Source organism: Psittacula echo (assembly GCF_963264785.1).
Source record: "Psittacula echo genome assembly, chromosome: 2".
Lineage (NCBI taxonomy): Eukaryota > Metazoa > Chordata > Aves > Psittaciformes > Psittacidae > Psittacula > Psittacula echo.
Window position 1 is genome coordinate 55,605,339 of NC_137737.1, and position 18,336 is coordinate 55,623,674.

The 18,336-nt window shown below is 46.0% G+C and overlaps 1 protein-coding gene across 1 annotated transcript in view; it reads left to right on the forward strand.

Annotated features, from left to right (window-relative positions):
- LOC308216932 (mitogen-activated protein kinase kinase kinase 3-like) overlaps positions 1-18,336 on the forward strand; it is a gene marked incomplete at its 5' end in the record, with an annotated part of 78,374 nt that overhangs the window by 42,963 nt on the left and 17,075 nt on the right. The window contains 4 exons of the mRNA XM_080609634.1: positions 4,185-4,228; positions 5,245-5,344; positions 11,795-11,908; positions 12,999-13,110. Of these exons, the coding sequence (XP_080465760.1) occupies positions 4,185-4,228; positions 5,245-5,344; positions 11,795-11,908; positions 12,999-13,110 (370 nt within the window). The remainder of the gene's footprint in view (positions 1-4,184; positions 4,229-5,244; positions 5,345-11,794; positions 11,909-12,998; positions 13,111-18,336) is intronic.

Consider the following 18,336-nt stretch of genomic DNA (forward strand, 5'->3'; position numbering starts at 1 on the left):
ATAAAATTACAAAACCGAGTAGAACCCTGCAGCTTCTGCCACCCTCACCCCTTCTGTGACCTGCTTCAAGCATTTGCATGTTGATTTGAGGTCCTTATGGAGGAGGTGTTGGTCCCCTCGATCACACATTTGAGATGCTGGGTGCAGGCTTGCGTGAGACTTTGCTCCAGCCCTTGGCGGTGCCCCAGACTCCCTGTGTAATCTCAAGCCAGTTGCTCCAAACCAGATTTCCATGGGTGTAAAAAATCACAGCCTGCTCCGGCATTTAGGAAGTGCTTTGCATCCCTTTGGGACTTCCTAGTGCTTTGGGCACTGCCCACTTTTTGTTTTTTTCCTTCTTTTTAAAGGAAAGAAGTATTTGTTGCTGATAGCAGTGATGAATTTAGCTTTAGCTGTGGGTCAAAAACATGAGCAAGCCAAGGGAAGACTGGAAAATAAAACTGCAATCAACTCTTTGGACAATAGATAAATATGTATCCCTCTTCCAAATGTTTGTGAGCATTGGTCTTGTTTTTGAGAGAGGTGAGAGGTTAGTGATTTATACTGGGAAAATAAAATGTCATTAACAAATGAAGTGGGTTTTCATTCCCCTGTTGCAGCCAGTGTGTTTGTTCCTCCGCTCAGAAGTGGAGCTGAGCAGCGTGGGGCAGCTGGCTTACTTCTGTTGGCTTTGAGCCGCAGCACATCGGCCCTGTTGTTGATGTAGAAGAAAAGGATGCAGCAGGGTCATGGCTTATTGTTTTTTTTCCTTTTCTTCTCTCTCTGGAGCTTTGTTACGAGTGTTTTGACATTTTCCAGCCACAAGCTGTTTTTCAAAACTTATTTGTCTGTGAAATTTGTGTTGCTCAGCATAAACAGGCAGTGTGTGCTATGTCCCAGCTTGGTGGAGCATTTGGGTCTGCACTGAAAGTGAAACCTGTGTTTTGAAAGGTTTCCTGCAGGGAAGCTGGAGCTGTGTGAGCTTTTCCCCTTACACGTCCTGCTCCTTTGTAAGGAGGAACCTCGAAAGTTACTTGCTCTGATTTTTTTCTCTTGCCTTAGAGAAGGGCTTTGTGGAGCTACATGCAGTGAACCCGCACCAGCTGATTGACTGCCAGCATCCAGGAGGGATGAATCAGCCACGCTTTATTCAGAGTGGCACATACAAACAAAAATCGGCGTTAAAGAGCCATATCTTTCTTTTCCTTTTCCACCAGAGGTAATCCAAGGTGACAATCCTACCTGTGTTTGTGGTCTCTCTAGAGTGAGTTGGATGTTCAACATTGGGTTGGGTGTGGTCACCTCTTCTTTTGAGTTTTGGATTTGTTTAGAGTTAGTCTGGTATCTTTATGCACTGGTCCTGGTTCTAGAAGTGAACCCGGAGTTTGTTCAAGCGTTGTGGGTCTGGGGAACTGGCTGTTAGACACTGAGGTAAGTGCCTGTTTAGCACGGGCCTGTAGCGTTGCTGGAGTGCCCCATTTGGTGACTGTCCCAGCACTGGTTCTTCCCAGCCTTTCTGGAAACACAAAAAATACCACGAACAGAGCTAAAAAGGATGTGTTTTGGATGATCCAACATGTTTACCCCGAATCTGCCTGGGTATTTTTATGCTTTTCAACCGAATTGCCTCTAGCCTTGACTTCCTGAACTTTGGTGGGTGTTTGCAGAACGCGAGGAGCTGTCAGTTTAAAAATAAACCTAAGGGTGCGTGTCCAACTCAATTTCTTCATTAGAGACAAAGTTGTTTTACTGTGGGTCTGCTTTCCCTCTCAGAGGATGGAAAGTGTGCCTTCATGCGCTGACAATCCAGGGTTAGAGATAAGGCCCTTGCTCAGGAAGGGCTGTCACCCACCCAGTCAGGGATTATCCCTGAGAGATGCAGGCTGTATGGGACTGAGCCCTCCCTGGTGTTACATCTCAGAGGGAGGTGGTGAGCACTTTTTTTTCTCCATGGGGATAGAAGGAAGCTTGTGTGCACTAGTAGGGGAAGAGCCCTGGCTACCTGGGTGGCTAAACCTGGTCTGGGAAGTGAAGAGGGTTTTGATTTTCCTTGGAGATCATTGGAAAGTCCTGCAATGAGCCAAGGGGTGCTAGAGGGATCATAGAATCATAGAATCATAGAATAGTTAGGGTTGGAAAGGACCTTAAGATCATCTAGTTCCAACCCCCCTGCCATGGGCAGGGACACAACACACTAAACCATGCCACCCAAGGCCCCATCCAACCTGGCCTTGAACACCGCCAGGGATGGAGCATTCACAACTTCCCTGGGCAACCCATTCCAGTGCCTCACCGCCCTCACAGTAAAGAATTTCTTCCTTAGATCCAATCTAAACTTCCCCTGTTTAAGTTTGAACCCGTTACCCCTTGTCCTGTCACTACAGTCCCTGATGAACAGTCCATCCCCAGCATCCTTGTAGGCCCCCTTCAGATACTGGAAGGCTGCTAGGAGGTCTCCACGCAGCCTTCTCTTCTCCAGGCTGAACAGCCCCAACTTCCTCAGCCTGTCTTCATATGGGAGGTGCTCCAGTCCCCTGATCATCCTCGTGGCCCTCCTCTGGACTTGTTCCAACAGTTCCATGTCCTTTTTATGTTGAGGACACCAGAACTGCACACAATACTCCAAGTGAGGTCTCACGAGAGCAGAGTAGAGGGGCAGGATCACCTCCTTCGACCTGCTGGTCACGCTCCTTTTGATGCAGCCCAGGATACGGTTGGCTTTCTGGGCTGTGAGCGCACACTGAAGCCGGCTCATGTTCATTTTTTCATCGACTAACACCCCCAAGTCCTTCTCTGCAGGGCTGCTCTGAATCTCTTCTCTGCCCAACCTGTAGCTGTGCCTGGGATTGCTCCGACCCAGGTGTAGGACCTTGCACTTGCCATGGTTAAACTTCATTAGGTTGGCATCAGCCCACCTCACAAGCGTGTCGAGGTCCCTCTGGATGGCATCCCTTCCCTCCGGCGTATCAACCGAACCACACAGCTTGGTGTCATCGGCAAACTTGCTGAGGGCGCACTCAATCCCACTGTCCATGTCACCGACAAAGATGTTGAACAAGACCGGTCCCAACACCGATCCCTGAGGGACACCACTCGTTACCGGTCTCCAGCCGGACACGGACCGCTTGACCATGACTCTTTGCGTGCAGCCATCCAGCCAGTTCTTTATCCACCGAGTGGTCCACCCATCAAATTGATGTCTCTCCAATTTAGAGACAAGGATGTCGTGTGGGACAGTGTCGAGCGCTTTGCACAAGTCCAGGTAGATGACGTCAACTGCTCTGCCCCTGTCCATCAGTTCCGTAGCCCCATCATAGAAGGCCACCAAATTGGTCAGGCAGGATTTCCCCTTAGTGAAGCCATGTTGGCTTAGTCTGAGACTTAGTCTGAGAAGCTGAATGAATGAAAAGGCTCCTTGTGGTCTTGATCACTGCTAAACAAGCACAAGTAGAGGATGGATTGAAGTGGCTTTTACTAGTCCCTAATAAACACACAGTTGTTTGTTCAGTCTGCCTGTGACTCTGCTGGCTCTTTGGCCAAACTTAATGATTTCTCTTGGGTTGAGCAACAGGTCAGTTTAGGGACAGCGTTTACTGTGTATAGTGAAGTGGTGCCTGATATACTTTGCATTTTGTGGGTTCTAACAAAATGACAGCCACCGCCACCCCAGCACTATTTCTTTTAAAATCCAAGACTGTTTCTCTGCTTCCATTATAGGATGCTTGCTTTACTTCTAATTTCTTTGCCCCAAATATTCCTGTGTTCTGTTAAGCGCCTTCTGAGCTTTGCTTTGCTTGTTGGGTTTCCAACATTAAAGTACTGGGGTAAAACCATGGGAAGTGCTGAAGATGGACAAATATCAGACATTTAACATGTTTGCCTCTTTGATAATAGTGCTTGTTCCCAACTGAGTTCAGAGCATTCCCAATTTTCCACTTTTATTAATGCATTTCATTAAAAACTAACAGTTACACAGTTGAATGAGTGGCCTCTTGTTTACAGAAGACATTGTTCTTTGACAAGCATGTTTATCAGCAACGTAGCATTTCCCCAGAGTTGGTGAGTCTAGCAGCCACTTTGACCCTAAGTAGACCAGATGCCCAATAGCCTTAGGGGTGTCTTCCCAAGAACTCCTGTCAGCTTTGGATCTGCAAGGCAATCTGGGATGCAGTTTGGGACCTAACAATTTTATGCTTTTCTTTCAGCAGCGGAATGTCAGGATCAAGTTTGAATACGAAGGAGAGAAAAGGTATGTACCCAAGCCAGTCCCCCACTTGTATGAAGGCAAACTACTTATTTTACCCAATGTCATCCTACTGACTTCAGCCATCTGCAGATGAGCTCACAGCAGGATTCATTCCCCTAAAATCAACAGTTTTATATGTGAGGGCTTTGCCTCATCATCCCATTTGCCACAAGTACCTCCTGGGATTTGCATGCAGGCAAAGTGGTTCAAAGCTGGAAGTCATTAAATGCCTTTTACCAGGGACATAGGGTGCACACTTAGATCCTTTTCTCTTTTTAATTCTTGAGCTCTGCTGAACCACAGCTGAGCTGCAGCCGTACAGAAATGTATCCTTTGATTAGCAGCCTATGACACTTAAGATAACCAGATTTTGGGCATGGGTCCTATGAAAATAGAGCTGGGAGTTAAAGCTTGCCCGCCCTTCCCTGCTTGACATTTTCATGGAATCACCTTTGCTTGGTGCTTGGTGACTGTGGCAGGGCAGGACACAGGGCTGGAAACTCACAGGCTGATGGTCCAACTTGCATGTTAAAGCCAAAGAAAATTGAAGTAATGTTACTGTAGGGCTAGACTGTACCTGCTGATATGTATCTATAGAGCTGCTGCATGTGATGGTATGGGAGAGTCACAGGGTGCCAAACTGCATCTCTTCCATCCCTCCCCCCTTATTCAGAGCTATTTGCTGAAAATGGAGATGATAAATCACTGACCAGTGCCTGATCCTGGGTCTTCTCTAGTGAAGGGCTGCTATACTTCCTTCTCTTCTTCCTGTACCCCACAGTAGGGGAAGGAGCAGAGGAGCTGCACTAAGATTTTTGGTAGATATTCTCACAGGGTACGTCAAGTTCCCTTTTGAGCGTAGCAGATGAGCAGTATTTCTGTGTGTGAAAGCAAAGAGCAAGCTTTATGCTTCATAGTAGAAGAATACAGGTTCTTTCTTCTGTATTGTTAGTCTAACCCCAAATTCTGGTATGCCTTTACAAAATTGAGACTATTGTTGTATTTGTTTGTGTGTACAGGATTATCCAGTTTCCAAGACCAGTCAGATTCAAAGAAGTGGTGCAGAAGGTCACAGATGCTTTTGGACAGACGATGGACTTAGTCTGTGTGAACAACGAGGTACTCTTCTCCTAATTGCTAAAGGGGGAGGTTTAAGGTGCCTGGTGTCCATTTCCTAATTGAGCAGTGGATTTGTTTTTAAGGCCCTATTTTAGTGTTTATATGAATGTGAAAAAAAATAATCTTATTTTGTGGTTCCCAGCTAGCGAGCATCCAAGTGCTGTTGTCTGGACACAACTCAGTTGGATTCTCAGACCCCAAGCCAGGCTCTTTCTTCTCAAAAATATTTCAATTAAGGCCTGTTAAATGGTGACCCAGGAACATTTTCTTTCCCCTAGAACAAAAAAAATCTGTGTAACTCCAACAGGGGAGGAATTAAGTAACTGCGATGATGGATACATTGTCGGTTGAGCTGTGCAGTCAGCAGCAATAGATATTTTCCCATCAGCACCTTTGGGGTAATAGGACCACGTTCAGAACATGTCTGGCTGGTGAGAATGTCTTCAGGGCAGAGAGGAGAATGGCTGAGACCAATGGCTTTCCTGACAGCCACACGAAGTGACTGTAGGCTACTGTGTGTTTGGGTTGGATGTGAAGCCTTCCTATCTTAGGGGCAAGTTGCAGGAGCATGGTGAAGTCAAAGCATGATGGACAGTGCTGCTAACACAGTTCACTTTACTCTGACTGTTTCAACCCAAAACCCCAGAATGATGTGCATGTTCTTGTGGCTAGGTCTGCAAGTGAAACGTGCATCACTGAAGGTTGCTCTAGCAGGTCCTGTGGCCGTATACAGGCAGCCAAGAAACCCTTCATCTGTGGTCTTTGCATTTTAAGGCTTGAAGACCTTTCTTCTCCATCCTTCTTTAGAATGGCCACTGTATTTTTCTAGCTTTGTCTTTGAGTCCAGCACTGTATCTGAAGTGAAGGTACTGATGAGGGCCTTTACCTAGAAGGGGGCAATCCTTGGCATCTGTTTTGGTGTCCTTAGTGTTTTCTTGTGAGGCATCTTGCCATAAGCTGGGCAGGCATCCGGGGTCACTGAACTCTCAAGGTGGGTTTGGCTTTGGGAAGGAGGAGAGTGAGCCAGATGACAAACAGGTGGGCTTTTAAACACAAATTCTTTTGGATCTGTGCTGACAGCTTTCTTGTTCGACTGTTAGTTGCATATTACTACTAACAGCCTTTTATTAAAGAATGAATGGGTTGCAAAGAGAACTTTCCCTCTCTCTTTTTTTTAGTTTTCTCCCTTCTGTTTCAATAGAGATTTGATCCACAAAAAAAGTTGTTATTCTTCTATAATAGGTACCTCATGATACCAAAGTGTCCGCTGGGTTTTGGCTTTGAATGTAGCCAGGTTTCTAATCTTGGGCATTCTCTGTAAGCCCTCCAGGGAAAAGCCTGCCATTGAATTCTCCAGGAATGACTCATTTCATTCCAGGTTTCTTTCCACAGCAAGAGGAATTTTTTCCAACCACAGCAAACAGAAGCTTAAATAAAGCTTAAATAATGCATTTTATTGCATGTTAGAGGCTGTCTTCCTGGGCACGTGCACAGCAGGAACATGATTAGCCCTTTGGGTACTCCTAACTTCTTAGGGTTGAAGAATGACTTTCTGAGTTTTTGTTTTCTCTGCATAAAAATTCCCTCTGTGAGAACCCACACCTTTGGGAAGGGGTCTGAGCAGTAGCAATTCAGGGTTGTTGCTGTGGAAACATGACGAACAGACAAAAGTGACCTTTGGGGAGATAGCCTGCATGGCCACATGGTGACACCTTGGCATTTGGCTCCTAGTGTCTTCTGGGGCAGATTTTTGAGTCTCATGACTGCAAGTCTCAGAGGTAGCCTGACCACAGACTCATTACAAGTAAATGTTTCACTCTCTCTTCATGCTCAAAGGGAACTGTGCGGTAATGCTCTACTGCCATCAAATGTTTTTCTTGCAGTAGCACCTTGTAGACCAAAAATACATTGAGGTCAACAGGGCCCCTACAAAAGCTCACTAAAAGTCAGTCCCTGTCCCAGTGAAGCAGGAGTTGTGAAGCCAAGATTAGTGAGATGAGCATGCCAGCTGGGTGGAGCAGGGGCATGCATGAATCACATCCTGGTGGGACCATGGAATCAGCGGGCTTGGGCTGGTAGAGATAAGAGTGGGGCCTGGCCGGGGATGTACCGCATGGGGCATGTCTGCATGTCAGTACCAGGCTGGGCTCATCTTTCCAATGAGCAGGACAGCAAAATCTGGCCTGGCCATAGACAGCATGGTGTGGTGTTTGTTAGGCAGTCAGAAGCCAGTCTTTCGAACTGAATTTGATCTGTATGCATTGCTAAACAGCTGCTTCAGGTGTGACTGTTACCTTGTCATTTGTCCCATCTCCATGACCAACTTGTGATGTGACTTTGGGCATAACACTGGGCCTCAGTATGCCACCAGTTCCCTTCTGACTTCCCCTTCCTTGTCTCCTTCAGGTGGTCCATCAGCATAATTTTGGATGATGGAAGGTTAAGGAGAGTTAAAGCCTGGGGAAGTAGTTGAAGCTCCATTATGGGGGGGAGGAGATAAAAGCATATTTAACAAGCATTTGTCGAGAATTGTTGGTGCCAGTTGGTTCTGCGTTGGGCAGGAAGATGAACTAATTGACCTCTCAGATTTTTCCCCAACCCTGTTTCCTACTATTCTTCAGCTTTTTGCAGTGTCTTAGAGTGAGGTCTGGTAATACTGTTGTAATTGGTGAAAACTCACCCTATGCACTCACTTTCTTAGACTGTAGTGGATTGACTGCAAAGTGCCATACTAAAACATTAAGGAACATTTAAACATACTGTTTAAAAGGAAGAAGAAAATCTAATAAGCTTTATTTAGTGAAACTTTTGTGTAGGTGAACTTTGCTGTTCATCACGGCTGCTCACTCTGCAGACAGAATAAACCCAGTTAATGGAAACGCACCCTGGCAATTACAGACATGGTTCTGCATGAATCTATATTTAGTTTCATGCCTAGTAGATATGTGTTTCTGATTCCACATACGCCACAGTCTGGAAGCCAAATGGAGCAAAATCTATTTGCCAGATGTGGGTAATAGGTAAAGCCAAGCTAAATACTGGCTCCAGTCCCTTTTACAGGAGGGCAATTTCTGCCTGATGTTTTTGGCTTCTCTGAAGCAGGCATGCAAATGCATTAATGTTGTGATATTGGAGTGAGATGGAGTGACCTGTAGAACATTCTGTTCAGAGCAGCAGCGGAGGAATTGCTCTGAACACTTGTGAGGAGCTCAGTAAAGGGATGGGTGAGCAATGGGACTGCACTTACAGTGCAGAGTCAAATTCTGCTTAGTGGTGAAATGAGGGGGAGCAGCATTCCACCGTCTCATTTCTGTTTGGGTGAGTGCAGGAGAGAAGGCTTGCCTGCTTGGTGCACCTGTGGAGCCCTTGTGAACTTCAAGAGGGGTAAGCAGTGCATCAGGAGAATCTCTTTATCTGTACTGCTTAAGGCAGCAGACTGAGAACAGCTGCAAAGCACTTGGAAGACATGTTCAATACCATCTTTGTCTTATATCAGCTGTGAACATGGGTTATTCATTCAGATCTCAAAGCTTAACCATGAACCATGGTTTAACCATTTACTCCATGGACCTCTACTTGGTGAGTACTTTCATTCATGTCCAAGCCTTGTCCCAGACTGGGAATCTGCTTCCAGCCTTGCTTGTGAGGCCCAGCCCAAACAAGACTGGTGCTGGTGTTTTCTGTAAACCGTCCAGGTGGTTAGGTCCCTTGTTTGGGGTCTAAAGAACATCTTCCTGAACTTCTCCCCAGCCAGTTTGGTTGAGAACCAAAGTCCCTACAAGCCTGTAGGAAATCCCAGTGTTCTCAAGAGTTTCTCTTGGAATCTTTTTCCTACATGAAATAACCAGTTTTCAGACAACAGGTTCACAGCCACATTATCTCTCTTCCTGGGTGAATGTGCTAAATGCTTTGCTCTGGTTAAGCAGAAACTTAACCACATTTGCGTACTTTACACCAGAAGAGCACTCCTAGCTCAAACTGGAGTTCGTTGCTTAAATATCTTTTGAGAACTGGCCTTGTCTTAGCAATTAGTATTGCTTCCAGCAATTACACTTAACAGCTGCATTTTTTCACCTGCTCATCCCATTTCTGGATATCAGAACTCTCCCATGTCAAGCTATGGGGGTCCTGGGTATCTGATTTGGGACTGTATAGTCTACAGAATAGCTGGTTGTGTTAAACTTAGCTATTGCAGTGCCCCATTGCAGACCTGGCTTTTAGTATCTTGAAGCTGGGTGCCTATGGTAGGTATAAGCTGAGGAGTACCTGCTATCCACAGCTACAGGAGCTTGGTTTTCTTGGGACATTTTGGGCCCCGCACTACCAGAAAGACATTTAGGTGCTGGAGTGGGTCCAGAGAAGAGTAATGAAGCTGGTAAAAGGGTCTGGAGCACAAGTCTTACGAAGAACGGCTGAGGGAACTGGGGTTGTTTAATCTGGAGAAAAGGAGGCTCAGGGAAGACTTTATCATTCTGTCTATGACTACCTGAAAGGAGGTTGTAGTGAGGTGAGGTCAGCCTCTTCTCCCAAGTAACAAGTGATAGGATGAGAGGAAATGGACTCAAGTTGTGCCAGGGGAGGTTTAGATTGGACATTAGGAAAAACTTCTTCACTGAAAGGGTTGTCAATCACAGGAACAGGCTGACCAGAGAAAGAGTTGAGTCACCATCCCTGGAAGTATTTAAAAGGTGTGTAGATAAGTGGAACTTAAGGACTTGGTTTAGTGGTATGCTTGACATTGTTAGGTTTATTGTTGGACTCGTCGATTTTTAAGGTCTTTCACAACCTAAATGATTACATGGTTCTATGACAATGTTAATCCTAATGTTTATCATATAAAATAGGTGGCCTGCATATGGCTCAGTTCCCTGTCTGCAAAATGGGTATGAAAGATAACCTTCCTATTACACAGGAGAAGAGAACTCAATCCAAACCTTGAGGTGCTCACATTGTAAAAATAACAGCCTTGTGCGCATCTAAGATGGAGGTTGATGGGCTCAGGCTGTGATCCTTGGGTGGAGGATGGTAGCAGTACAGGAGGTGACGGTAGCAGTTTCCTGAGGTGAAACCTCATCTCTGTTGGCCAGGGCCCACAGTTTTCCTTTGACCTGGTCATCCTTGACCTCCTAGCCTCAGTGCACACAGTCTGAGTGTATTTGCCTGCAGGCCAACAGCCAAACCCTTGGCAACACCCTGGGATCAAAAAGGTAGACACAGGCGGCTTTTGAGTGTCTTATTCTGTGGTGGTTGATCTGAGGTGCGCTTGCTGTCACTGGTGGCATGAACCCTCATCACCTGGAGGCCTGAGCCTGCCTTTCAGTTCTGGGATCTGTGGCTTCCAGTAAGACCAGCAAGAGCCTACTGGGGGTTGTGACTGCTCGTTCCCTTTGGTAGGTGGAACTGCAGTGTACTTTGGCACAGGCATAAGTATAACATATGTTGTTGGCTGGATTCAGTGCCAGTGCCCGAGGCAACCTACAGAGGCTGAGGCCTGGTTTTTATGAGATTAGGCAGAATGCCGCTGAAAGAGGGGCAAAATGTTGTGTGATTAATCTTAGCTCAGGGCAGCCGAAGGCCGCAGAACCCCTCTGAAGTGCAGCTATGTTGGGCATTGGAAACTTTGCAGGCTGTCTGCAGGACGTGGTACACCACACAGCAATGTCAGGAGGGTCAGATTCCCTTTGGAGACACGAGAGCAATAGTCTGCCACTTAGCAGGAACGTATCAGGACCTTTAGCTGCCTGATAGGCACGGCACTGTGTAGTTCTCTGTTCTGTTTACCTTGTAAAGAGCAGAAGCTGAATTTGTCTTGCTGGAAGTTGAAGTGGTTCTTGGGGGGAGAGCAATGCACACCCTCCACATTAAAGGGAAGAGACCTACTTGTGATATGTTCCCTGATTTCACGTGATGCTCAGACACTAGGGAGACTGTTAGTGCACAGGAACAGCTGTAGGGAAGGCCACTGAGGATCTACCAGAGTAAATCCCTGGATGCAGCTCACTGCTTTCTTGAAGCACTATTCTATGGCCATCTTCCCAGGAAGAAACCCAGAAAGAATGTGTGGGGCTGTTTTGGGGCTGGGCAGCAACAGGTCTTGCCTGAAAACTCCAAGATCATAACAGCCCCAGAATAGCAGGCAACAAGCCTAAGGTTTCATCTCAGCCCTCTCCTCTTCCCACTAGCTGAATTGGTGATGTGACCTTTAAGCTCTCTCCTTGCAGATGTTTTTTGCTGTGATTTTTTGCATCTGGTCTGTGGTAGATGAGAACTTGGAAGAAAATACTAGAGCTCAGCAAGCTGGAGGGCATAAGGCATCTGTTTTCTGTCCACCTCCTTGGGTTCCTCCCTTGTCCCCTGATTCCCAAACTGCTCACTGCAAGGATCTGGCTTCCTCTGTTTACCCAGAAGTGTGACACTACCATGCTCTGGTGTTTGCTCAATTCCTTCCAGCTCCTGATCCCGCTGAAATCCCAGGAAGATTTGGACAAAGCGATGGAACAGTTGGAGCTGAGCCCTTCCCTGAAGAGCCTGAGGATCCTTGTAAGCGCTCCAAAGAAAGCGAATGTGAGCTCTTCACCTTCTCTGCTCTTTTGTATCCGGAGTGAGATGCCTTGTTATTGTGTTGGGGAGTGGAAACGAGTATCCTGATGGTGGAGAGCAAAGGGCAAGCTGGTCATGAGAGGGGTCAGCCCTGCTCTGGCTCAGCTGCTCAGAAATCCTCATGTGGTGGCAGTCCGGAGCCTGAGCGCAGCTCGCCCTAGCTCCTCCTGCATCCTGTGAAGGGTTAAAACTGTACAGATCCTCAGGCAAGGTTAAACCCCAAGAGAACCCCTTGTGTTTTATGCCTAGGTTTGCTGTCATCATTCCCTTGTAGCCTCTCCTTCATATACAGGGTGGTGCCCTTGCCCTTGCCATGCTTTCTGGCAGCATGGGGACTGTTCCCTCCATGTCATGCTGCAGTACTGAAGGCCAGGAAGAGCAAACTGGAGAATCCTTCAGTCTCCTGCAGGACTGTCCGTTTTTTCCCCCCCCCCATATTTATTTATTTGTTTTGTGTGAGCTCAGTGGTTTTGCAGTTAAGCCTGTTAACTTGACCTCGCCTGCACAGAATGTCTTGCCAAAGCATGTGTCGTGCTGCCCGAAGCACAGGCTATAAAGCAAGGGATTTGCAGATGTTGCAACTCTGGGTTTTTTTCTTTATATTTCCTAGAAGTACCGGAGAGGCTGAGAGTCATGAAATTCATAGTGCTTGTCCCCATGCTGCTGCTGCTGCTCACAGCTCCTGGAACTTCTCCACTCGTTTTGAAGACATAGGGAGCATGGAGGAGAGGCTCTGATTTGGGGATTGCAAATCTGGGTTCAGGCCAGGGATCAGTCTTTTCACCTATCTGGAAATAATGCAGTGTAGGAGCAGTCTTTTGTCAGCTATCTCTATTTACCATTACCAACTGGAGCTTAATTAGAGTATTTCAGTAACAGATTTGAATTGTTTGTGAATGACTTTTGGGGGCACTCTAGATTACTTGCGTGTCTTTTTGTTTGGTTGGTTTCATTGGGTTTTGGTTTTGTTTTTAATAGTTCGTGGCTAACATGGTCATGGTGTGTCCACAAGTGCTCTGGCCAAGTCTAATCATTCCCTTTGTCTGATTACCAGCTCCTCCAGCCGAACAACAGCAAACAGCATGAAATGAGGATCTCCAGATCCATGGGTGATATCATGGGATCCCTGTACAAAGACTCTGAGAGAACGCGGAAGTATTCAACAGGTCAGCAAATTGCAATGTTCTGTGGGGTGTTTTGTGTTATTACAAGCTGGCCACCATCTCCTTTCTCTTTTCTGTCACAACGCTGTACCTGCTGCAGTCTGGATGGCTACCCTGTTGTCTCCCATCCTCAGGCTTATCCTCAGCCTGAGGAAGAGACTCTGCAAGCTACACAGGTCAGATGAGGTTGTACTGAGCAGAGTCATGTTGGGCATGAAAGCTAAGAAGAAGAGGGGATCTGAGGTGTAATTTGATGGGGGAAATGCAGTGATAAAAATCTCCAGTGAATTCAGTGCTACTGAACTTTATCAAAGTGAAGAGTGAGGATCTACAGAAAGCCAAGACCTTTTTGAGGCCTTGACATACTCCTTTAACTACCTGCTGTTGTTCTCTCCTCCTTTCCCAGTTAGCAGGATAATATAGTTGAATGCACTTGGGCTTCTTTGCTCCTGAGCTGGGATCAGCTTCACCACATAAGAAGCTTCACAGATATGTGTCTTCATGCCATCAGTCTGTTCTTGCTTGTCTGTGGTAGCTGCTTTTCTGGTTTCTCAGAAGAATGGATGTGTGCAGTGTTTTGCAGTGGTTTCAGATGAAGGGGAGCATCCCTTTCATTCAGAAGTGCTGGGAGTAGGTACCTGCAGTCTCCAAAGCCAGGCTGGCAAGTGCCTTGTCTCTTTTTGCAGCCCTGGAGGGACTGGAGTTTATTTGTAGCATCGTGTGGTCTTTTGTTGGTTTTCTGTGTTTGAGTTTATGCTTTTCTTGCTTTCTAAAATGCTCTGAGCTTTTTGAAATGACAAGTACTCTTGATAAGCTGTCTGTTAGAACCTTTTTGTGTGAAGAACCTTGTAGAATTTTGCAGAGAGCAGGGTGCCTTGTGCAAAATTGGTATAATAACCCTATAATTTATTCATTTTACAACCTGTAGTCAGGATAACGATTTTGTTATACAGTGACTGTTTTCTGACATGTCTGTGGGTGCTGGTTGCAGGGTAATTTCTATAGGTCCCTACTATTTTCATGCAATGATTTGACAGCTGTAGAAATGACCACATCGGAGCCCTTGAATAAAGCGGGACCTTCTTATGCAAATATGCATAAAGATGTATTTAATCATTCAAACATTCTCTGTATTTATGTGGCAGTAAACACTTCCAAACTCTTCTCTGTACAACAAAAGTACATTTTTCTCCAAGGATTTGCCTTTTTTCTCTCGCGTATCCTGTGGTTTGCTGTGTCTCAGATGATATATAGGAAATGTTCTTCTAGGGTAGGTCCAGCATAGCCCCTTGTGCAGCCATGCCCAACTCTTACTGAAGCCAAGGGTGGGTGGTACATGTACAAGAGCTCTCTTTGGGCCTCATGTTTCAATGTACTAGGCTTGTCTTTTTCTACTGTGGCTTTTTTTTAGCTCACACTGCTCTTGAGAGTTTGCCCAGGGTCTGGCAGAGTCACTAGATTACCCTGAATGAAATGCATGCACAAATACATAGTAAGACACAGAGCCTCAGCAGAAATTGTGCTTGAGTGAAACATCTCTGCTGCTTTCTTTCTTTTTGGCACTTGTTAAGCTGTTAATGTAAACCAGCAAAGAGCTGTGGCATCGGGAATTGTCACTTATGTGTGAACTGAGCGTGATGGGCAGAATTGATTCCATATGTAACTGTGCTAGCTAGAAGACTAGTTCTTGCAAAGTTAGATTTCACACCAACTTCTATGCCATGCTTTGGCCTTTTCTGTTTTGGAGCTGCTGTAATAGCAAGAGAGCCCCTGACCGGGTCCTCACTACTGACTGTGAGATGTCACTGCCTTGAAGAGCATCCTGTAGATAAGGCAGACAAAGGAAGCGATGTCAGCTCTGCAAGGGTGAGAGCCTGAGGTACAGATGGATTTTGAGGGAATGCCTGAATAGCAGAGTGGAGGAATGGGTGTAACATGCTCTTTTAAATCTAGGTAATGAATGAGGAGGACCGGGCAGTACCAGATGTAGGATGCAGAGTGTTAACACTGGGATATTCAGGAGGGTCTGCATGCTGATTGCTAATGCATCAAAACCAGTGTCCTTGATGCTGTTAGGTAGCAAAGGTAACCAGCTCATGCTACAGTCATCTCTCTGGGTTTATTTCCGAGCAGACAGTCTTGGTCTTTGTTTGAAAAGGGGTTGCAACAAACCCTCTGCATGGTAACAGCACACCAGGTCTTTCTGGAGTTATCTGGGTCTGTATGGAGCTACTGCAGGTCTGCTTACGAGGTTTTTGCAAGCCAGGAGATTAATTTATTCTGACCTCCTGAGCCAGAACTGGGTAATCTAACAGCTGGGCAGAAAGTCCAGCAAGCTGAAAGTGAGAACAGTGTTTCAAATGGAGCATAAAACATCAGGCAACAGATGGATAGAGATGATCCTGTGTTGCGGTTCCCTGAACCAGGGATTTCACTGAACCTGGTGGATAGTCAAAAGGCAGCCTGGGATTTCTGTAAGAGAAACTATTATTCACTTCCAGCTGCACGGTTTTTCAGTGTTTGCTTCTCCTGTCATCAAAGTATTTGCTATCAAGAGAGGATCTTAACTCAGTTCAGCTTTTCTCTTGAAACCACATTTAAAGGGAGATTGAAAGTGGCTTTATAAGAAGAGGTGGTTCAGGGTCATGTTCTCAGTGTTTCTGAGATGTCTTATGTTTTTCTGCTGACTTTGCCATGTAAGCAGCAGCAAAAAATAATGAAAGTGCATGTTGTTGGCACAAGTACATTGGAAAAGGGGGGACAGATGTTCTGAGGAAGATTTGGCTATTTTTGCTTCTGGACAGAAAGCGTCTTGACTTCATGTCCCTGAAAAACCTTGTGCAAAGTCAATATTTTCATTTCTTCTTCTTTTTTTTCTTTCTTTCTTTCCTTTTCTTTTCTTTTCTTTTCTTCTCTTCTCTTCTCTTCTCTTCTCTTCTCTTCTCTTCTCTTCTCTTCTCTTCTCTTCTCTTCTCTTCTCTTCTCTCCTTTCCTTTCCTTTCCTTTCCTTTCCTTTCCTTTCCTTTCCTTTCCTTTCCTTTCCTTTCCTTTCCTTTCCTTTCCTTTCCTTTCTTTCCTTTCTTTCCTTTCTTTCCTTTCTTTCCTTTCTTTCCTTTCTTTCCTTTCTTTCCTTTCTTTCCTTTCTTTTCTTTTCTTTCTTTTCTTTCTTTTCTTTCTTTCTTCTTCTAAAGCTGAAATCCCCCCCCCCTTTTTTTTTTTAGGGGGGGGGGAGGGGCTGGGCAGAAAATGTTCCAATCTCTTAGCGACCAGCATCTACAAACATTCAGCTGAGTGCCAGGATACTTCGGCCAAAATGTATTGGGTTCTGGATTTTCAGGTAACTGAGGGTTGTTTTTGTTTACTTTGAGGACATACATATTTCAGAGCATTACCCACAAATGACTTGAGAGCCCCATTCCTGAATCACCATTTCAGTGGAAACGTTTGCCAAAAGCTTTCTTCTAAAATTATTTTTGATTTATTTTGTTCATGGTGGCAGACCAGGCTGCTGAGCTGTGGCATCATGTGCCTGCTAGTCCCCTCCAGACCAGAGTTCATGCTGGCTGGGTCTGGGCTGTTAAATATGGACCAGCCATGGGAGCAGCAGGACTTTCACCTCAGAGAATTGCTAGTGCAGTGATGGTGCCCAGGTTTTCATGGGTGCCTGGACACTTGTGCAGCAGCATCTAACCCCCGCTATAGCACACTGAGAGGTTTTAAGTGTGCTTAAAACTTAAAGTGTGCTTAAAACTTAAAATGATCTCTGCAGAGAGATAGTACAAAGACTTTGCTGGCCAGATAACTCTGAGAAACAAAGGCCTGGACATATCTGTGCTGTTAAATTCACAAGGCCAGGACAGAAGAACTGACTGGCTATTGATGAAGTTGCTTAACCATTAGCATATTCCCTGAACAACCCATACCATGACTGCCATCCTATAAGTACCCAGGTACAGACTTGGGTAGCATGGGCTAGGGACCTGTTGCAGGAGTTGAGATGGATGGTACCCCCTCTGTCTTGAGGAGAATTTGGCTGTGTGCATCATGCCAGCTGCTTTAGGGCTGGAAAATGGTCCCTGTCCTGCTTATTAGGACACCCTAAAGTTTGCCTTAAGTCAAGATGCAGGACTCCATCCTCAGAGGATCAGTGTGGAGAGGATGGAGATTTGGACCATGTGCTCACACCTCCCCTCGACAGTCACAGAGTGAGAAGTCTCCTGCAGGTTTATCTCCTCTTTGTGTGCTGTTGCATCCTGAGCCCTGTGTTTCTGCCAGGGCTCAGAGGAACAGCACATCTTGATTTGATGTCCCTTGCTTGGCTCTGGCGACGTCATCCTGGGGCTGGGCTCTCTGTGGCTGCAGCTGTGAGCATAGGCAGCTGCCAGTAAACTCTTCCCAGCACTGGTTTTTAAGGGACTTCTCCTCTCCACCAGGAGCCCTACTTGATGTCAATCAGTGATGAAGTTTAGAGGAGGACCTGCAAGGGCAGGGAAGGGGTGAAGTGAGGCAACATGGAGATGGAGGGAAGCCAAGCCTGGCACAGGGGAGCTGGCTGTACATGCAGCACCACAAACTTGCACATACTGCATGAAAGACACTTCTTAAATAAAAATAACAGAAGAGAACATGAAAGACCCCAGTACATGCCAGCAGTGACTGTAAGTCTCCGTGCTGGCCTGGTTCACCCTGCTCAGGACATGCTGTGCTCTAGTCTCAAATATATGGCTTTATGTTACTGCCTGTAACATGGAGCAGGAATCCTTTCACAAAGCACCTTGCTCCAAAGGGTAACCCAGGTCAGATGCTCAACTGGTGCCAATCTGCAGAGTTCTCTGAGTTCAGAAATTCTCAACAGACCTACTGAGATCAGAGTCATAGAATGTTTAGGGTTGGAGAGGACCTTAGATACAGCCAGCATTTGGCTTCTAAAGAAGTCCCTCACAGTCTGCCCTATCTGCACTGGGTCTGGGGACTGGAGCTGACATGTAATCCTGTAAACCCCAGGAGGACAGTCCTTTAGGGTTCTCCTCTCTCTGCTTGATGCTGCTGCTGTTTCTTGAGTATCAGGCCAAGTGTGAAGAACATCCATGATGTGCCAAACAGGCACATCTGGGCTTGTATGTCAGTTTTTTCCTCTGCTTCTGGGTGGGTAAAGCAGCATTATCTAATATATCCAATATGCCTTGTTTTGCCCTCACTATGCATTAAGCCTCTCATTGAGTACCACAG